General features: G+C 45.3%; 1 protein-coding gene and 1 long non-coding RNA gene across 2 annotated transcripts; one reads left to right on the top strand and one right to left on the bottom strand.

The window, feature by feature from the left end:
• Positions 1-1,764: 1,764 nt before the first annotated feature.
• Positions 1,765-18,694, bottom strand: LOC108638808. Its single transcript, XR_001920080.2, has 4 exons — positions 17,355-18,694; positions 16,503-16,798; positions 3,902-4,044; positions 1,765-2,127 (listed from the first exon to the last, which is right to left on the bottom strand). It is a non-coding gene; the product is annotated as an uncharacterized LOC108638808 (long non-coding RNA).
• On the top strand, positions 9,501-11,716 carry ID2 (inhibitor of DNA binding 2). Its single transcript, XM_008932712.2, has 3 exons — positions 9,501-9,945; positions 10,170-10,234; positions 10,904-11,716. The coding sequence occupies exons 1-2, from the start codon at positions 9,598-9,600 to the stop codon at positions 10,224-10,226; spliced, it is 405 nt and encodes a 134-aa protein (XP_008930960.1). The 5' UTR covers positions 9,501-9,597; the 3' UTR covers positions 10,227-10,234; positions 10,904-11,716.
• Positions 18,695-19,124: the final 430 nt, after the last annotated feature.

Here is a 19,124-nt window from a genome sequence, read left to right as displayed (position 1 = left end):
GCCCCAAAGAATACCCAGTCCTGCTAGCAAAGATTACCACAGTTAACAACAGGCTGAACGATGGTGCAGAAATGCACAAAGCATACGACTATGAGCATCTAGCCTAGAGGTTACACTCTGTGGATTGTAAATCCCCAGTACTTCACAAGACCACAGCCAGAAAGACTTATTGGTGAAAGTATATTAGTCACTGCTCATTTTTCTCACTGCTGCCAGATGTGTCAAGTCAAAAAAAAAAAAAAAAGGTGTGAAATTACCAAGAAAGTCTGAGAACCCGCCCTGACATGGGCCATCCATATCAAGACCTGGATGTCTAGTTAAACCATATGCTGGCTGGGCTAAGGACAGCTGGACTCAGAAATCAAGAGAGTATGAAGAGTAGAGTTAGGCTTTTAGACTTCTGTATTAGGTAGAAATAAGTCATCACAGAAGCAACGATTTTCTAAATTATCTGTAAACTGAGTCTTGAAAGACAGGCTTAGATGTAGACATCAATCAGACACATGCTGTAAGTCAAGCCAGGTGAATCCCATCTCCAGAGCCAAGAGACCTGTAGAGCTGTGAAAGGGAATAAGGAACACAAAACTATTGCTAATGAAGTGAAAACAAGCCGAGTGATAAGGCAGGGAACTAAGAAGCCGCTAAAAGTCTAAATTCTGATTGTTCAATGGAGAACTGAGATCCTCAGCTAGGTATCAACTGTTTTGTTTTGGCTCAAAATATTCTAACAAGTTTGTGCATCCTTTTAATATTTTCAGACCTCTGGTCTCAGCTGTAAACAATAGCTCGAAGCCTTAAGTAATTTAATTCCCAATTGCTTTCCCAATGCCAAATTTAAACATATATCCTCAGTATTTTGATAAAAGAGGTAGAAGGGTTTCTCAACCAAGAGTTTTGGAATAGTTTAAGGCGTTCAGCCTTATGGAGTGATTGACATGAACAATGTGGTGGCATCATCTTCAACTGTATTTGTAGCTAGAAACACACCAGGAGAACATATTACTGTAATTTTGCCAAACTGGACACTGATTTTCCACCATTGCTTCTACAATCTAAAATTTGCAAAATGACTGTACATAAGCCTTTGGTGATCTTTAACAAATATTAAATTATAAAAACACATAGCTTGTCTTTTTCTGAAATTATCCATTTGCAAAGAATATATGTGCACCAAACTTAGACCAGCACAAAAAACACTTGCACTCCAGTAATCTGATAAGAAGGCTGAGTGACCTTTTGTTGATCTCTGATGAAACAATGATGTACATAGTTGGGATTTATCCTGCAGTACACCACAGCACTACTCCATATTATCAAAAATGAAAAACTATAGCTTTTTGAAACTGAAAATTACAGGCTCATCTCTTCAGGGCTAGGATTAAACATGGTATTTTTAAAGGCATCCAACCTCCAGGTTTAGAAGTTAGAGACAAATTTTTCTGGGTATTCAAGTGCATAAAATGCAGTATGCACTTAGTCCATTTTCTATAGTGCTTCAATTTCTTTGATTTAAATAAGAAGCCTTTCGGTTTTTTTGAAATTCCCAACTGTAACTTTGTAGCATCTTCAGATATTTTTATGCATATTTTATGCAACTAACTCTTCTCTTAAAAGCAGTATATAGTGCCTCTAGTCACTTAGACTATCCACAAAAGTAGTTCGCACAATTACATTTAATAGTTCCACACTTAAATTTGAGACATCCAGCACCAGGATTCACAAGTGCAAACTAGGGGCATACACGGCTTTTAGGATCTACAGGCTCAGCAAAATATATACTTCATCCCAAGACATTTCACCACAGCCACCCATGTCCAGCCTCCCACTAAAGGAATGAGCATGGTACAGAGACAGAACTCAAACAACTAACTTTGATTACATACCCAAATTTTAAAGGCTAAATTCAGGTATGATGAATCAGAAAAATTAGTCATGCACAGTGGAATCCACCTCACTTGTCATCTCTAAGGCAGGCTTCAGGTTGAAATTGATTGTCTATCTTCTGCCGAGAACTGATGGAGAACAACAGTCCCCAGTGAGGAGATTTGTTCCATCCTGAGAGAGGTGTTGGATGGGCACAGAATGAATCACTCTCTGCAGGTGTCTCTTGTTCTCTCATCCCACTGACTGTAGAGAGATTAGACACAAAACCTCTAATTAGCTAAGATAAGGTGAGATGAACCTCACCCTCAATAATGGGTGAGTTTGCCAGGCCAGGCCCAGTATTCAGGCTTCTTGCCATCCAGGAGATGCCTCTACCCCTGAGCTACAGTGTCAGGCTCCCTCTTGTTTATAATCCCTCTGGCCCTTTGAAATTTGCATCTGTTTCTTTACTGTGGCAAGCTTGAACAGGATGGGTGGGTGTCCTCCACCTTAGCCTTATCTCTGGTCGTTAGGGTTGCTTTGCAAGCAGGAGGGAGCTTATATCACCTCTGATGAGGAGAACATTGAATCTGAATCTCTCACTTCCAGGACAAGTGCTCTCATGAGAAAAACTGCTTATGAGAAAGTAGCAGTTCTTTTCCTTCTTTGCCCCTGAACTTTCCGGCAGCTCCAGCTGCTGTGCTTTGTGCTAAGCTCCATGCTGTCATTGTGCATTTAACCACGATCTTGAGCACACCTCCTGGACCAGGCGTCTCCAGAGATCTAGACACATACCTATTTTGTGATTCCCAAGTGGGTTTATGCAGGAGACAGTCACTGAGAAAGCTTAACCTAGATAATGCTCAGTCTGGGCCTATAAAGAAGCAAAGTTTTAACAGCCTGGGAAACTGGAACTCACAGTGGTTCAGCACGACTCGTGAGGGTGCACATGCATTTGGGATGCAGTGCACACATTTTGCTAAGCTGCACTTCCACTACCCAAACCCTGAGTGGAGTTAGGCTTTCCTGACCATAGAAAATTTTGGTCTATACATTAGTTTAAAAGGACTGAGAATGCTATGGGTCCTGTCTTGACATAACCTGTAACGATAGCTTTGGCAAAGCACAAAATTAGTACCACCTGCTTAATACTACAAAGCTTTCCACCATGGAACTGAGGTTTTCTTCCTGAAGCCAACAGGAAGGCAAAATTATAGACTGACCAACAACTAGTCACTAGTCACTACTACCAGTCGCAGTACAGACTCAATTTCTCCACTGTGCTGATGAAACATTATTACTTAGCAAAACCAAAACACACAGAACACACTACACAAACACATCTGTATTTGAAATTATCATAACTTTATATTTTGGGGGGGTGGCCTTAAAAACATACCTGGAACAGATTTTCAAAATCTTCTCCCACCAATTCAATTCCCAATCCCTCCATTTTTTTCAGTGAAATTATGCCAAGCATTTTGTCATCTTATTGCCATAGGCCTATACCTAAAAATCACAATCGGGCCACAACGGGAGACTGAGGGAAGCTGGACCAGCCAGCCAGATAATTAACAAATGAAAGAACTTTTAAATAAAGGCCATTTTTATTCCTTGGTTTATTCCCTACTGTATGTGAGGTACTGTCAGTAACCTCTTGCCTGGCTCCTCTCTCTTTTCTATCCTGAATAGATTTTCCAGAGAATTGGTGGGGAGTGTAAAATCTGCAGCATTTTAGACCTACATTAATTTAAAGGTATCACTAGAAAAGCTACGCTAGATGAAAACCATCTGCTACATAAGGCATGTGCTAATAAGTGAACTTGCTTGATCCCAGATTTTAGCACAACTGTGTTAAGTTAGAGAGCCACCTAACTGGTTCACTATAAACACTTCTAGAGGACAATGTGTAACTTAATTAAAATATAGATATTGCATTAATAAAGATTTTTAAAAATATAGGAAGTGTATTTGGCTTTGATTACAAACATAATAGTTAATGTACAGATCTAATACACCTTGTACCAGTAATACTTACTCTGATAGAGAGATGCAGGTCTCAGAAAAATTTCATGGCATTGTTCTTCACGGAGGATCAGGTAAGTAACAGCCCCCTTACAGGTGACAGTTCATGTAGAAATGCCTTCAGGGCACCGGTCCTACTTGCAGAAATGAGAAATCCTAGAAAACAGAAGAAAACATTAGAATTGAAGTGTCTGAATTTGGATTAGATATAAATGCAGGAAACCCACGCAATTCACATTGAAACACCTCTCTTTCCAAGATGGTGATAGAAAGTAGTTTAAGGCATTTTACTCCAAAACAGTACTTCAGGAATCTGATCATAAAATTATACCAATGTCAAAACAGGATCTGAACAAAAGCCTGCCCCTCCTATGGTCCAACACTTTTAGAGAAAATGGAAATGTCTCAAAAGAATGAAAAAACATTTATGTTTTGCTACAATATATCCCAAGCCTCCAACAACATGCGGTTTGGGATTAACAGCAGCAGATCGGGGATGCTTAAAAGTGGGGATGAAGGGAATGATACCGTACAAAAGCAACATTATTCAAAAGCATAGTAGGGGGAGAGGAAAAGAGATCTTAAAGTTGGCAGATCCGTGGCATTAGCAAATACGGCCCAGAAAAGAATGGAGTTTGGAAATGGGATTCAGAGAAGGTGCATCCATCTGTTACTTGAAGCAGAACACAGAGGGGCTCAGAGTGGGGTGGAAGCAGTGGGTATTCTCTTGGCCAGTGAAGGTACCTGAAGTGAGAGACAGCAGTGATGCCCAGCCCTACCGCCCTGAGAGCCGGTGTCGGGAAGCAGGACTCATGCTCCCATGTTTGTTATTCACAAACAGCCCCGGGAGCAGGGGGATGTCACCCAGGGGTCCCGCTCCCCAGCCGGTGGTGCACGGCAGCTGTCCCGGGGCTGAGGGACACCGGCTGCGGTCGCACAGGGCAGCACACGCGGGACACGCGCGTGGCGGAGGGACAGTGGCCGCAGCCGCGCCCCTGCCAGCCGGGTCTGCAGCGCCGGGGACGGGGGCAGGGGGAGGGCTGCTGCCGGCGTGGCAAGGAGTGAGCGATGAGGTAGGGAAAAGTAGAAATAAAATTTAAAAAAAAAAGTCCCTTCCCCCAAGGCAGCTGTGGAGTGCGCTGAAACCCCCTTTTAGGCACAATCAGCCCCGAGCATCTGGGCAAGGATGAGGTGGGTGCAAAGTGCACGGGGAGGAAATGTGTCAGCTGCAGCATCCGAGAGCAGCGGAGCAAGCTCAGACGGGAAATGAGCTTGCGAAGTGCACCCGACAAGATGATCGCGGGGATAAGTTGCTTCTATGGAAACTGCAGCCCGATGAACCAAAAAACAGTTTGATGGCAAAGTTTTAGCAGGAGCCGGCTCATGCCTGGTTTCAGCTACATTCCCCACCCCCTGAAGAAAAAAAGAATAAAAAGCTGCACAATGTGTTTCTTGTTATGAACAAAAAAAAAAAAAAAAAAAAAAAAGGGGAAAAAAAAGGAAAAAAATGGGGACACAGGTTTTTTCCTGTATGGGCTACATCATATTAAGCTGTAAGTTTAGTTCTGGACAAACAATCTCTTGTTGCATCTCTGCGATGGAGGTTAATGAATTCCCACAGATGATGTTGGCCAAACAGTGGTCGGCTTGTGACTTGATTTCCAGCATCATGATGTGAGGGGATCAGTATAGAAAAGCACTTTGAAGGGAAGAGGCTGCCTACAGCAGGATTGTTTCTACAAGCTAATTGTACTGAGTGCAGCTGCACAAAGCTGGATCAACAGTAATAGAAGGCGGCGCAGACTTCCTGACGCCAGCCCCGCAGAGCTCCCACCAACAGCCTGGCAATTCCAGATTGTTTTCCAGACCTTATCTCTCCCCCAAGTTTTTTTTTTTTCTTTAGTCCTTTTTTTTTTTTTTAATTTTGTGACCGGAACAAAAGTAACAGGAAAATCCTTTGTGAAAGTAGAAAATGCTGTTACAGATCGGTGCCTTTTGCAGAAGTTGTAACTAAATATTTTGCATGCATTACTCTCCCTCCCGCTCAAAAGAAAGAAAGAAAAAAGCCAACCCCCAAACTTCTAAAACTTTTCTTTGAATGAATTGGAAATGTGAGGCAAACAAAAGGGAGAGGGTAGTTAAAAACGGCCGGGTTTAGCGAGATATTTTACCTGGTACACTGAAAACTCCTGTATCAAAACTTATTTGGACACCCCACTTGGACAGGCTGGATGGTGTCAATGACTTGGAAATGGGCCAATTTTAACAGATTTTTTTTTTTTTTTTTTAGTCTGGTTTGATGGCTTAAGTACTCGGCAATTAAAGCCATTTACATTATTACTGAATGTTTTAGATAGATTTCATTAGAGGCAAGGGACACTGCCGCGGAGGAACTCGCTGCTCGCCCAGCCCCGCGGGCTCTGCCCGCAGCCCCTCGCCCCGCACACGCCCCAGAGGAGGACCTCGGGCTGAGAAGACCGTAAAAGGCGAAAGGACAGGCAGCCTTCAAAAAACCCCGGGACTTTTCCTCGTAGAAAATACTTTTTTTTTTTTGAGGGGGGGGCGGTGTTAGGGGGTGAGGGGATGGTGCTGGTGTGGCAGGACCGAACCGCACCGCAGCCCGGGAAGCTCGACCCGCTCCTTCCCGCCCGGGTCGCCCCTGCCCGAGGGACCTTTCCCGCGGACGCGCCCCCCTCGTCCCTCCGCGATTTTTTCCCGGTTTATTCTTTCCTTTCTGCGGGCTCCCCCCCTTCCCACATTCCCTCTTCGCCCCGAGCCGCCGCATGGTCGGGGCCGGTCCGGGGCGGCCTCCGCTGCAGGTCGCGCCGGAGGGGGGAAACGGGGCCCGGGGCGGCCCGCCAGCGGCGCAGCCCCGTCGCCATGGCAGGCGCCTGGAGGCGGCGCCGCCCGGGCCCGGGCGGCGCGGGCGGGGGCGGCGGCGAGGGGCTTGATGTCAGCGGGGCCTGGCGCGCGCAGTCGGGCCGGCCCGGGCGCGGGGGCGGGGCGCGGGGGTTGGCGGGGAGGGGACACGGCGCCGCCCGGGCGGCCGCGCTCCCGCCCCGCTGCCGCGCACCCGGAGCAGCCCCGGGCTTGGCGCGGGCGGGCGGGGCCACCGAGCCCGCGGCGCGCAGCCCCGCGCTTGTGATTTTGAGGAGAAAGCGGCGCTTTGTGCGCGGCTCTGGGCGGCCGCGGGTCCTGCCAGATGTTTGCAGCGGCGGCGTTTCGGAGGTTGGGAGCCGGCTGTGACAATCCCGGCTGAAAACTATAAAGAGGCGAACGCGCGGCTCCCGAGGCACCCGGAGCTGCCTGGGACGGGCCGTGGGGAAAAGCCCCCGAGGAGCAGCTCGCAGCCCCGATGGTTTCGGGGCCCCCCCGGGGTTCCCCCCGCGGGCAGCGGCAGAGACGCGGCTGCCGGGACCGCGCGTGGAACCTGCGTCGGAGCGCAGGAGCTTCCAGAGCTTGCGAGCCCCTGCCAAAGCTGTCAGGGCTTAAAGATCAGAATTGTGGGAATTAAATGTTAGCAAAAAAGCCAGTTCAGCCGCTCGCTTTGGGGAAGCGCAGCCTGCTCGCGGGCTACTTTGCGTGCAGAAAGCGCCCATGACAATCATTAGATGACAGAGAAAATTGCCAGGTTAGCCTCTCCACACAACTTCCCGGTGTTCTAAAAGCCCTCGGTGTAGAAAACCGAAAGCATTAGCACAGGGTCCTCTGCAGCGCCTGGCCGGCCGGTCCTGCCGCGCTGCTGCGCTGTCCAAGCAGGACAGTGATCGGAGAAGCATGAACATATTTACGTTGGCTATTATTACACTAAAAACATGGTCAAAATTTCTTCCACTGGTGCCTTCATTAGACAGAAAGGCAAGCACGTTGCAAGACTAAAACCTGTGGCCTCAGGTCAAGTACTACCACCAACTGATAGTTTAGCAATGTAAAGGATTGAAGTCGCTCTAAGTGGTGATTTTAATCGAGTCGTTAATTGGCAGCGTTACTGTAGCTAATAATAATAACAGTAACAATAACAACAGTTATTACTATTTACTTTCTGTAACTGCACTTGAACAGTGTATTTGTCTTCCTAACAGATTGAACGTCGAGATTCACTTTCACCCTTCGCGTCTCAAAACGCGTTGAATTGTGTTCCTGTCAGCCTCGGCACCGCCTCCAGTCCACCCCCGGAAAACATCCCCGGGGCAAACACCCTGGTGTGACAGTCACCAAAGTGTCCTGCTAGAGAATAGCCAACCACCAGCTCAGGAATGCCACGTTAATTGGAAAAAACACTGATGCGGCTCTTCTCAGCTTTGTCTCCAAATGTCCGTAATGTTCCACCCCCGCAGCCCCGACTCCCTTCGTGTAGCTACGCAACAACTGTGCAGATATATCCAATATTTGCCTGCTTTTAATAGTTATGATTGACAGCACAATCCTCACTGATTTTATGGATGTGTGCCGTTACTACGGTTTTGTTTGCAATGAACACTAATGTACTTTAAGTATCCGTGTGGTTATTATAGAATTGCTGTAATTTATGCAGAATTTAATTTGTATTAATTGTATATATATGTTCACACTTTTGTGAGTTGAACTTTCCTTAGGTAGAATGTGTCAGTTTGTTATACAGCCAGTAGTATAAGCAAAATACAGGAAAATACAGTGGAACTAAACTTAAAAATAAAATCAAAGTCACTTCAGCTAAACAACAACAACAACAAAATAAATTAACTTTTTCCTCTGGAATGTTTCTGGAAGATGTTTCAGTGGCTGCAGCCAAAAGCTGCTAAAAGTACAGCGTGTAGTAAGTATTTGCATTTGTCACCAGAAACAATCTATGCATAATTAATGGCAGTACTGTGTCACGAGCACTGATAGGGCGCAGATGAGCAGCCTTTCAAGGGTAATACATGTAAATGCACTTCCAATATGCACATTTGCTTAATGATCTCCAATTAATAGTATCATCTGAAGTAGTCCCGTTCTCGGGAAGCAGGGCGCTGGAAGCGGCGCCTGCCTGCCTGCCTGCCTGTTGGGGTGCTTAGTGTCCCGTTCTCATCACGGCAGAAAGCTGCAGTGGGCTCTAGAGGTTTATTTAATCTTGATTTATCTCATTCCCGCTTACACCTGCAGCCTACAGCGCTGGGCTGCTGACCCGGTCGGTGATTTACGGCACCGTGTGCTGAGTGGGTTCATAGAAACACCGACGGGATGGTCCAATTCACGACGACTTGGAGAAAGCTTAGCCCGCACCACCGCTCACTGCAGCGGGGTCTGCGCGTCCCGCGCGGCCAGCCCCGCACACTGCAGCGTGTCTGTGCGGAGGGCAGCGCGGGATGTGGGCCAGTGCGGGACTGGGGGGGCCGGGGGTGCAGTGTAGGGTACAGGACAGACAAGGACAAGAACACCCCAGCGCTGCCCCGCGCTGCCCGCACTATTTACTGCCTCAGCTGTGCGGCACGACCACGCCCCCGCCGCGATTGGCTGCGCGGCGGAAGGCCCCACCAGTGAGGGCGCCGCGGGGTGATGGACGTGCCGGCGGCGGCCAATGGCAGCGAGCGCGGGCCGGGCCCGGCCGTGGCCGCTATATAAGAGGGCGCGCAGCTCCGCACCTCAGAGCGAGCTCCGGCAGCGCCCCAGTGGGACGGCAGCGCCCGCGCCCCGCAGGCTTCAGTTCGCCCGCTGGAATAGCGCTCTTCCGCCCGCCCGCCTGCCAACATGAAAGCCTTCAGCCCGGTGCGGTCCGTCAGGAAAACCGGCCTCTCGGAGCACAACCTCGGTATCTCCCGGAGCAAGACCCCCGTGGATGACCCCATGAGCCTGCTGTACAACATGAACGACTGCTACTCCAAGCTGAAGGAGCTTGTCCCCAGCATCCCGCAGAACAAGAAGGTGAGCAAGATGGAAATCCTGCAGCACGTCATCGACTACATCCTCGACCTGCAGATCGCCTTGGACTCGCACCCCAGCATCGTCAGCCTCCACCACCAGAGACCCGGGCAGAACCCTTCCTCCAGAACTCCTCTGACCACCCTTAACACAGACATCAGCATCCTCTCGCTACAGGTACGTGGCTCCCCCGCGCTCCGGCTCGCCGCTGACCTGGATCGGGGAGCTCGGGTGGCATTAACCATGTCCCCAACGCGGGTGGCGCGGGCCGTGTCCCCGCGGCGCGGATGTATCCAGACGTGCCAAGGGGGAAGCGCTGCGGCACCCGGGACACTCCCGCTCCCGGCTCCCTGAGTGCTCGGCCACCTCGCCCTTACCCTGCTCTTCTTTTCTCGTCGCAGGCGTCCGAGTTCCCCTCAGAGCTCATGTCAGGCGACAGCAAAGCACTTTGTGGCTGAACCGAACGGTGAGTGCAGTGGATCTTATTTCTAAACTTCGCGTAAAAAGTGGCTCCCCGGGGAACGGGAGCCGTGATGGCTAATGCTAAAAGTCTGTCCTAAAAGTTTGTTACGAGATGCCTTTGTAATTACTAAGAAATAATGCTAATAACTGGGTCGTAAGGTCCTAAGTGTGTGTGTCACTGAGGTTCACCCAGCAGCACAGGCTGCTCTGATCTTGCTCGCTGCTTAATGCAAGTTCTTATCTGTTCTTGGAGTCTTAACTTCCCGGGCAAAAGTGACTGATTAAGTTGGGAATCTTGGCACAGTTCCTTAAATTCTGTGATGTGGGATTGTCTGCGCTATCAGTTAAATAAATGACTGCTTTTAATCAAATAATTGCTCTAAGAGGCAGACTGGCGCCTCTGAGCATTGCGTTTACAGAGATCTAAATAAAGATTGGACTGAGAATCCTCTTTCTACCCTCTCCCTGGAGTGTATGTTATTTTAATGTTCAATCTGTGTTTTTGAGAGAGAGTGTGTGAGCGTGTATGTGTTGCATCTGGACGCCAGGGTTTGCCCAATCTCTGAGTGTTTGGTTAAATGTTCAAACTGTGGCTTCCTCTCTGGCGCCAGTCTGTCCGGATCTCTGCCCTGTTAGCATTCTCCTAAATATGCCTCTCTTCAATCTCTTGCAGGTGTTCCACTGATGACTTTTTTTTTTTTTTTTTTGCACAAGAAAATGTCTACAGGATTTTTTTCTGAGGTGCTGAATTTATTTTTCAGCTGTATCTGGAGGGGAAGATCCACGTTCAACTAAAAGGACCTTTTAAAATTAATAAAGAAGAAAAAAATCAAGATTGATCTTTATCCCCACCCCATTTTTCAACTTGGACTGAACCTAGTTATTTATGAAGAGACTCTTAAATACCCTTTCCCTAGTTGGAAGGCTTCCTTTATATACTATTCCCAACGTGGGGAGCGAAACAAAAATCTCACAAGGAGTTGCCCATTTTAAAGCAGACTTTGCCTTTTTTTCCAAAGGTGGAGCGTGAGTACCAGAAGGATCCAGTTTTCAGTTTTTTAGGAAAGTCTGTGGTCAGAAATTACCTTTCTGACACAAACCTAGGACTGAATGCTGTGTATATATTTATATATAAATATATATATATGAGTGAAACCTTGTGAACTCTTTAATTAGAGTTTTCTTGTATAGTGGCAGAAATAATACATTTCTGCAAAAAGTGTAATGATGTACTTAATCATGCTAAACTTTTTATAAAAGTTTAGTTGTAATCTTAACCCTTTTTATACAAAATAAATCAAGTGTGTTTATTGAACTGATTGCTTGCTTTATTCTTTGGGGACCAACTGTTTGCTGGCTTTGATTTGTGTTGTGTTTTTGTTGTTTGTTTTTTTTTTAATACTTATACATTCTGTTATGACTTTTATCAAGTAAAAATTAAAATATGTAGAGATTATAAAAGAATAAAATTACCTGAAGTGAATAATTCTTGTAACTTGGAAAATCTTATTTGAGTGTATATTGTAAACTTCTAAGTGATCTGCCTGTAAGCAGTGTGAAAGGAACTAGGTGAGGAATTTATTACACAGGGGATGCTATTGACAAAGTGTTTGGAAATGTACAAAAGCAGTTAATCCTGAGACATTCCCATGGAGTATTGCCTTTTTTCTTCCCTCCCACCCCTATGAATGATTCAGTTTGGGGTAGTAATGGCCCAGATCTATTAATTTGTGTTTAGAATAATCACTCAGAATTCAGGGTTGTGGGTGGTTATTAGTCCCCCAATGATTAAATTTCTCTAAAAAGGCTTTGAATGTGAGAGTTGGTGATGCGTTAACATGGGATCTAGAATGATGAAGTGACTGTTGCCTTTCCACACTGGAATTTTCAAGCTTCCATGCAATATTTCAATGAAATGGGGTTTCTAATCAGTTGCAGCAGCTTCTCCATATGACTAAGATACTGGGAATTGAGCTAAATCGCTGTTGTGTTACTGATTAAACTTTGGCTGCTCCTACAGGGACTCTCTCCATAAGAATTAAATTAAGTTTGAAATAGGAGTCTAAATTCCTGAAAGCCAGCAACGGTTTGTTTCTTCTTTTCTCTTTTGCCCTCAGAAGCTATGCTATAATATCCCTTATTCAAGGGACATTTACTGTACCCTGTGGAACTACTGTCCATTAGATATGTTTAGTTGTCATAAGACAGTGCCTTATCAGATGACATTCTAATTTAAGATCACTCATAAACTTCACTGAAATGGGAAGTTAAGCTGGGTCCTGCTTAGGAATGGAAGAATCACTTGTAATTGGAACAAAAGAAACTTCACTGCTGGTTCAGGTAAGTACAGCTCTCTGGCAGGCACTACACTTAGGGCCTGAGGGAGCATGTTCAAGGTTCCTGTGCTCTGAGGACTCTTAGCGTGAAAGGCAGGAGCCTCACCTGGGGCCAGTAACACTTTCACCAGCGAACAGGTGGGTGGGTGGTGCTCTGGGGCAGCAGCAGCTGCCTTCCTTGCCCTTGACACCAAATCCATTCACGTAGGCTGGGAGAAAGCCAGCTCTGATCTCTTAATACCGACGCTGCCCTGCCCAAGCAGAAGCGTGCCCTCTCAGAGGATCAATGCAATCAGAAGACAAGAAGGGTTAGCAAAAGCTGGGACGGGGCGGGGGGTGGAGAAGGACACGGCCCAGAGCTGATCTGCATCTCACCATGCCCAGCCCCGCAGGGATTAGGGAAATCTCTCCCTGTAGCACACACCGGCTGTGCCTCCTGTGGCCAACCCTCGCTACTGTCTCAGCGCTCGGAGAGCACGGCTTGTTCCAGCTTCGTGCAATCAACATTTAACCCTGACAGCCCAATAGTGAAATACTTCAGTGCCGCAACTCAGCACGCCTCAGTCCCTTTTATATACTCCTTTTCCTGTGTATTTTACTTAACCTTGAACAGTATCACATTCGGGATTGTAATCACAGTATTGAGATCTCTGTCATTCCCAACTACTAACAATCTAATGCAATTGCCACCAACTTCACCATAAAAACTAATTTTTCACCCTACTGCTCATTTTAGGGTGAGACCACAGTAAGTGTCACTTTAAACTTACAGTTCAGTTTATAAAATGAAAGAGCTGCAACGGTCAGATCACTGTAATTATTTTAAGATCAACCCCTTTAGAAACTAAGGCATTTACACTTTGATATTTTTAAACTATGAGATGATTAACACACTTGTAGAATGAAACCGATTTCCTTATCATGCATAGCCAAAAGAGAAATTCACAATTTACAAGGCGTGGGGAGCTGAGCAGGAAAACAAACAAACATGTTTTAAAAAATGTAAATTAAGAAAGGAAAAAAAATTTCCTCTTTCAGGATTAACTAATTCCTCATTTTGACAATGCATTCCTACGAACAGAACTAAGGGCTTAAACTAGGTGTTCATTTAGAGATTCAGTCTTTTGTTTTGTTCTGAAGAAAGATTTTATCATTCAAAGATCAATAGCAAGGTCAAAACTGAGTACCCAAAAGCCTTAACATTTATTCTTAAAGTTTCCTTAGAGATGTGGGATTTCTTTATTCTGTAGCATTATCATTGTCCCTCTAGAGTGCATTAGAAAAATCTGTGATATTTTCACCACTTTCCCTGGCCCATTTACTGTCTCTGGACATGGCTGTTGCCAACAGCCCTGTTAACTGAGTAGCTGAACATAGTAGATCAGGACCTGCAGTCAATGATGTTATAGCAAAATATTTTGGGCAACAATCATATTTAAATTCTGCAAAGTCTTTTTGAGTAGGTCATGTATGAAAATTGCAAATGTACCTATAGGCAATTTTTTCCCATGGGGGAAAAAAAAACAGAAATGCAACATGAGGACTCTTCATCTAGAAGAGAGGTTTCCTAACCTGGCTTTTCTTGTGTATTGCCCTTAACAACATATGGCCTAGCTCACAATGTCATCCCAGACAGAAATCGACGGGCTCACACCCACGGGTGTCCCTCCAGCCCATCTCCGGGAAAGGGAACGCAGAGAGCAGGCTGAGGTTTGTTTACTCACTCTCGGGAAAACAGCACTGCGCCTATCTCACCAAAACCATTCAGAAGCCACTTTGCAAAAATAGTGCCAATATTTTGACAAAAAGCACGACCGAGAGCGCTGACTCCGAGCAAAGGCAGCACCTTTGAGCTGTCTGCGCTCCGCGCCGGCTCGGTCCCGCCGCGCGGGGCGGGCGGTGCGTGGAGGTCCGTGCGTGGAGGTCCAGTGCCACCCTCCGGGCCGGCCGAGCACCGCAGCGACACCGGCCCGCGCAGCGACAGCCGCCCCGCACCGACCGGCAGCCTCGCAGCGACACACAGGGACCCGCCCCACACACCCGCCCGCACAGCGACACCGGCCGCACAGGGACACCCGCCCGCACAGGGACACCGGTCCGCACAGCGGACACGCCCACGCACAGGGCCCCGCCGCACGGGGACACCCGCCCGCACAGGGACAACCCGCCCGCGCACAACCCCCGGGCACGACACCGCCCGCACAGCGACCACCGCCCGCACAGGGACACCCGCCGCGCACAGGGACACACAGGGACACCCGACCCGCACAGCGACACGCCCCGCACAGCGACACGCCCGCACAGCGACACGGCCCTCGCAGCGACACCGCGCCCCGCACAGGGACACCCGCCCGCACAGGACACCGGCCCGGCACAGGGACACCCGCCCGCACAGGGACACCCGCCCCGCACAGGGACACCGGCCCGCACAGGGACACCGGTCCGCACAGGGACACCCGCCCCGCAAGGGACACCCGCCCTGCACAGCGACACCGGCCCGCACAGCGACACCGCCCCGCACAGGGACACCCGCTCTGCACGCCCTTCACGGGCTGCCATTAGCGCCCAGGTGTCCCGTCATTATTTAAAACCCCGTTTTGTACTTGCTTCTGCGAAACGATGCTTTAACAAATTCAGCTCTGTTGGCCGGGAAGTTCGTTCCTAAGTGACACGGTTCGTAAAAGCGTGAAGAAAAAGCTGCTTTGAAATAATAAATGCTTTGCTTGTACCATCATGGGGAAAAGTACTAATTTGATTAGCACTAATTTGTATTTGATTCTGGAAAGTAAAACACATTCTCTAAACAATCTGGTATGTGTAAAGGATTCTTCCATACAACAGTTTGCAGTCTGGATCAATTCACACAGTGTGGGAAAGAGATAAAATTATAATTTACTAATGAGAATTATCATACTTGTGATTAAGCATCTCTTCCTGTTTACCACTGCCCTTGCTTACTTACAACAAAAAATGATTTACACAGCTTTTACTGGAAGCTGTAAGGAAGAGGGACAGCAGAATGCAACTGTCGCATGACAAAAGATTCAGTAAACTACATAAATGCTGGTATTCAATTTTGTTCAGAAAAAGATTTTTTAAAATGTACTCTTTAAAAAACTACAGTTTTGTAAAAGGATCAGTATTTCCTGATTTTACAGGTAAATGAAAATGTTGATCTTTGAAATCAAATTTTTTTTATCCACATTACCACAATTCCTCTCTAGAACAGTCATATAAGTTATCATAATTTGAAAATGTAGGAGCCAAATGCAAACACTATCTCAATAAAACAAAACTGATATTGCACAGCAACAGTCACTGATTGTATGAGCCATTCGCTAAAGTAAATTGAAGGAAAAAACAAAGGACAAAACTAACAAATGCAATTTTGGAGTCAATCCTAGTAACTGAGAGGAATTAATATTTCAGATGGTTACTTGATTTGAAAAAAATATTCAAAAAGGGGGACCCTAGGCAAAAACTATAAATAGGGCCAAACTGAGAAAAAATAATTGCACAGGAAGTGCTGCAGTGGACTCTGCTGCTAGCTGCCCTAGAAGACAGTCCTTTAGTTGCTATTTCACAAGAGCATGATGAATGGATAGATAAAATGACATTATATGAAGCTACAAGACCTATCCAGATTTGAAACAATTAAAGTAACTACATTCGTTTCCAAAAAGAATAAGTTTTTATAATTTCTTGTAAATATCACCACAAATTACACAATGTCTGTGGTGAACACTTTTATGAATACATTAGGTATTTCTACTTAAAGCTAACAGCCTAAAACAGCTCTTAATTTTACTACTGATGGCAGAACTTCAAAAGCTCATACAGAGTTGGGGTTTTTTTTCTTTTTTTTTTAATAACTGGATTGTATTTTTGCTGAATTTCTCTTTCATTTGGAAGAGAACAAATTATTTGGGTACTTACCATCTTGCACTTGAGCAGACACAGGACCAGCAGTATTGCCTCACTGAAGCCCATCTCGTGCAGCCCTCTTGCTAACAGCTGCAGTAACTGATGCTTGCAGATGAGCACAAGATCAGCTTTGGGTGGTACTTCCTCCATGTATTCTCAGCATCTCATGTTCTCCTAGAACAGCTTTCCTCATATTTTTGGCATGTAGACTCACTTTGATGTAGTTTGTCAATACAGAACTTGAATATCCTACTGGATTTATACCTGTCATCTTATTTTTTCCTCACCCTGAGAAGAGATGTAGAGCTCTAAAGGGGGAGAGAGGGGCAGGAAGAAAAAGGGAGGACAGAGATAATGTAAGACTAAACATTTACTGCATATTAGACTGGAAAAGATCAAAGCAGCATGTCTGGCCTTAAAAAGGCAATGAAGTTGGAGTTGTGTTTTCAGTCTTGTGCAAGTTTCTTTCACCTGGAGTAGAGAGCCCAGCTTCCAAACCAGACAGACCATGTCACTCAAGGACACATACAGAACTGAGCTGGGTTGGCTATGTCTGATACCAGCACCCCAGGGAAACGCAATGTCTTAAAAAAACTCCAGCAGTGTCCTTCAGTTATATTTTCTGCAAACCTCATTGCTTATCCACAAGCTCTATGTGGATAGAAATCTGTGCAGTACTTGAAGAGAAGGAATGTGATTACGGTCTACTGTAAACCAATGTAGAGATCAGAGAACACAGGAGAGCTTGTGCTCACAACAGATGCTGCTGCTGAGATTTCTCCCATGCTCAGACCCAGCAGTAACATATTAGTGCCCTCTAGAAAAGACATACTCTCATACAGCATCAGAAAGACACAGACTTACCTCAGTGGAAATGAGAGAAAACGTTTCTCATGGACATCATTATGCAGGAGGTTAACTACAAGAGATGTGGCAGTCATAAGATACTCACCTTCCATTGATTAAGGGTAGGAGAGATTTGCTCCCAGAGCAAGAGTATGCAAAAAAAAAAAAAAAAAGGTTATTTCAGAAAAACTGGTTAAGCCATGTTTCATAACCTCTTGGGAAAGTATCTCCTTTCTGCTTTTATATTTTTCCTCATAAGTATATGAGAACACAGTGCCACTGGTAGGGGTTTGCCTTTTTTAATTAAAAAGTTTGTGTAAAACGCATCAAGTAAATCTCCCATTAGTACTTTTCAAAAGATATAACAGTTAGAAAGCTGAGTAAATCACATGCCGAGTCTATAAACTCAGTCTAGCTATTCTTAAAAAGCTGTTTTACAGCAGATATATATTTCCACCCAACAGATATGAAGGTGTTATAAATGTGGACACATTCTCTTTACTAATCCTTACTGATTCCCATTTTGTTCAGATTATTCCATTGTTGCTCTTACCACTCTTACAGGAAAAGCTGGAAGTGTTGGTTGGGCCTCATCCTGTAACTATCAAGACATCACAGTACCTATGAAACTAAATTCTAAATTCCACCGTAAATCTGCTTCTTCAGTCATTCAGAAATGTTAAAAGTTCTTGGAGATTGAATTTTTTGATTGAATTATTTTAATTCATGCACCTACCTAAGTCTGAAAGTCTAATATAGAAAAAAGAGCTAAGCTTAGAGGAAAAAGGATTACTTACTTAGAAGTCTGGACCTTTGTAGTAAACATATACATAAAAACTGTATGTTATGTACACACAACATCCAACAAGCAATTAGTAGTTTATTGACAGCATGAAAAAAATTCTCATAATCTGAAAATCTGAAACAGAGTGTCACTAATATTGAATGGTATGTTATTTTTTGGCAGCTTTGAATACTTACTATTATTTTATTACTACTTTAGAAAGGGATTTTGAGGTCAGCAGTATTTTTGAAAAACATAAAAGAACAATGGATGAACAGTACTTCCTAGGGGAACAAAGCACTTATGGAGAGATATCCAAAGGCAGAAACATACCTGGACTATGGCAGTTCTGGAGGGGAGTAGATTTGTTAATTATGAGCTCAAAAATAACCACAACTTTTCAAATGGAAAAAGAAACTCAGAAGCCAGGCATCAAAGTGAGAAAATGAAGCAGGTACTTCCAGTAAATACTACAGGATTTATTGGACTTCCACTGAAAAATGTGAAGTGACAGCACCCTGTCACAAAACAATGGAAATGTGACTACACGTAGAAGAATGAGACAAGAGGGATACACAGGACAGAAAGAATAAGTGGTATCATGTACACACAGACACACACACAGAGAGAAGTAAAGCCTGAAGGAAATTATTCTGCGAGGGAAGGGAAGAAAAGCAGATTTTATGCAAAGAATTACAGGTAATGAAAATGTGGAAAATACAGTGAATGAGGTAAAGAACTGTCCGGGTAAGAAAGAGGCAGAACACAAAAAAGTATATTTACAATGTAGAAAATAAGTGCAGTCACAAATTCTATGAGAAAAAAGCAAAGCTATTAGAACAGAAGCCTGTAAAATTTAACGTGTTCTGTTAACTCAGGAAAGGGATGGACAGATTTATCCTTCAGCATCACCAAAGAGTTTTAACTGTCAAAAAACCCTCTTGTAATTCCACAGTATTTACAAACATAAAATGCTAGTTTCAGCTGGCCTTGCACCTCAGTCA

The sequence above is a fragment of the Manacus vitellinus genome, unplaced genomic scaffold (genome assembly GCF_001715985.3).
Source record: "Manacus vitellinus isolate BGI_N305 unplaced genomic scaffold, ASM171598v3 scaffold_11_pilon, whole genome shotgun sequence".
NCBI classification, from domain to species: Eukaryota; Metazoa; Chordata; class Aves; order Passeriformes; family Pipridae; genus Manacus; species Manacus vitellinus.
Note: the sequence above shows the minus strand (reverse complement) of the source record. Positions and strands in the feature narration are given on the sequence as shown.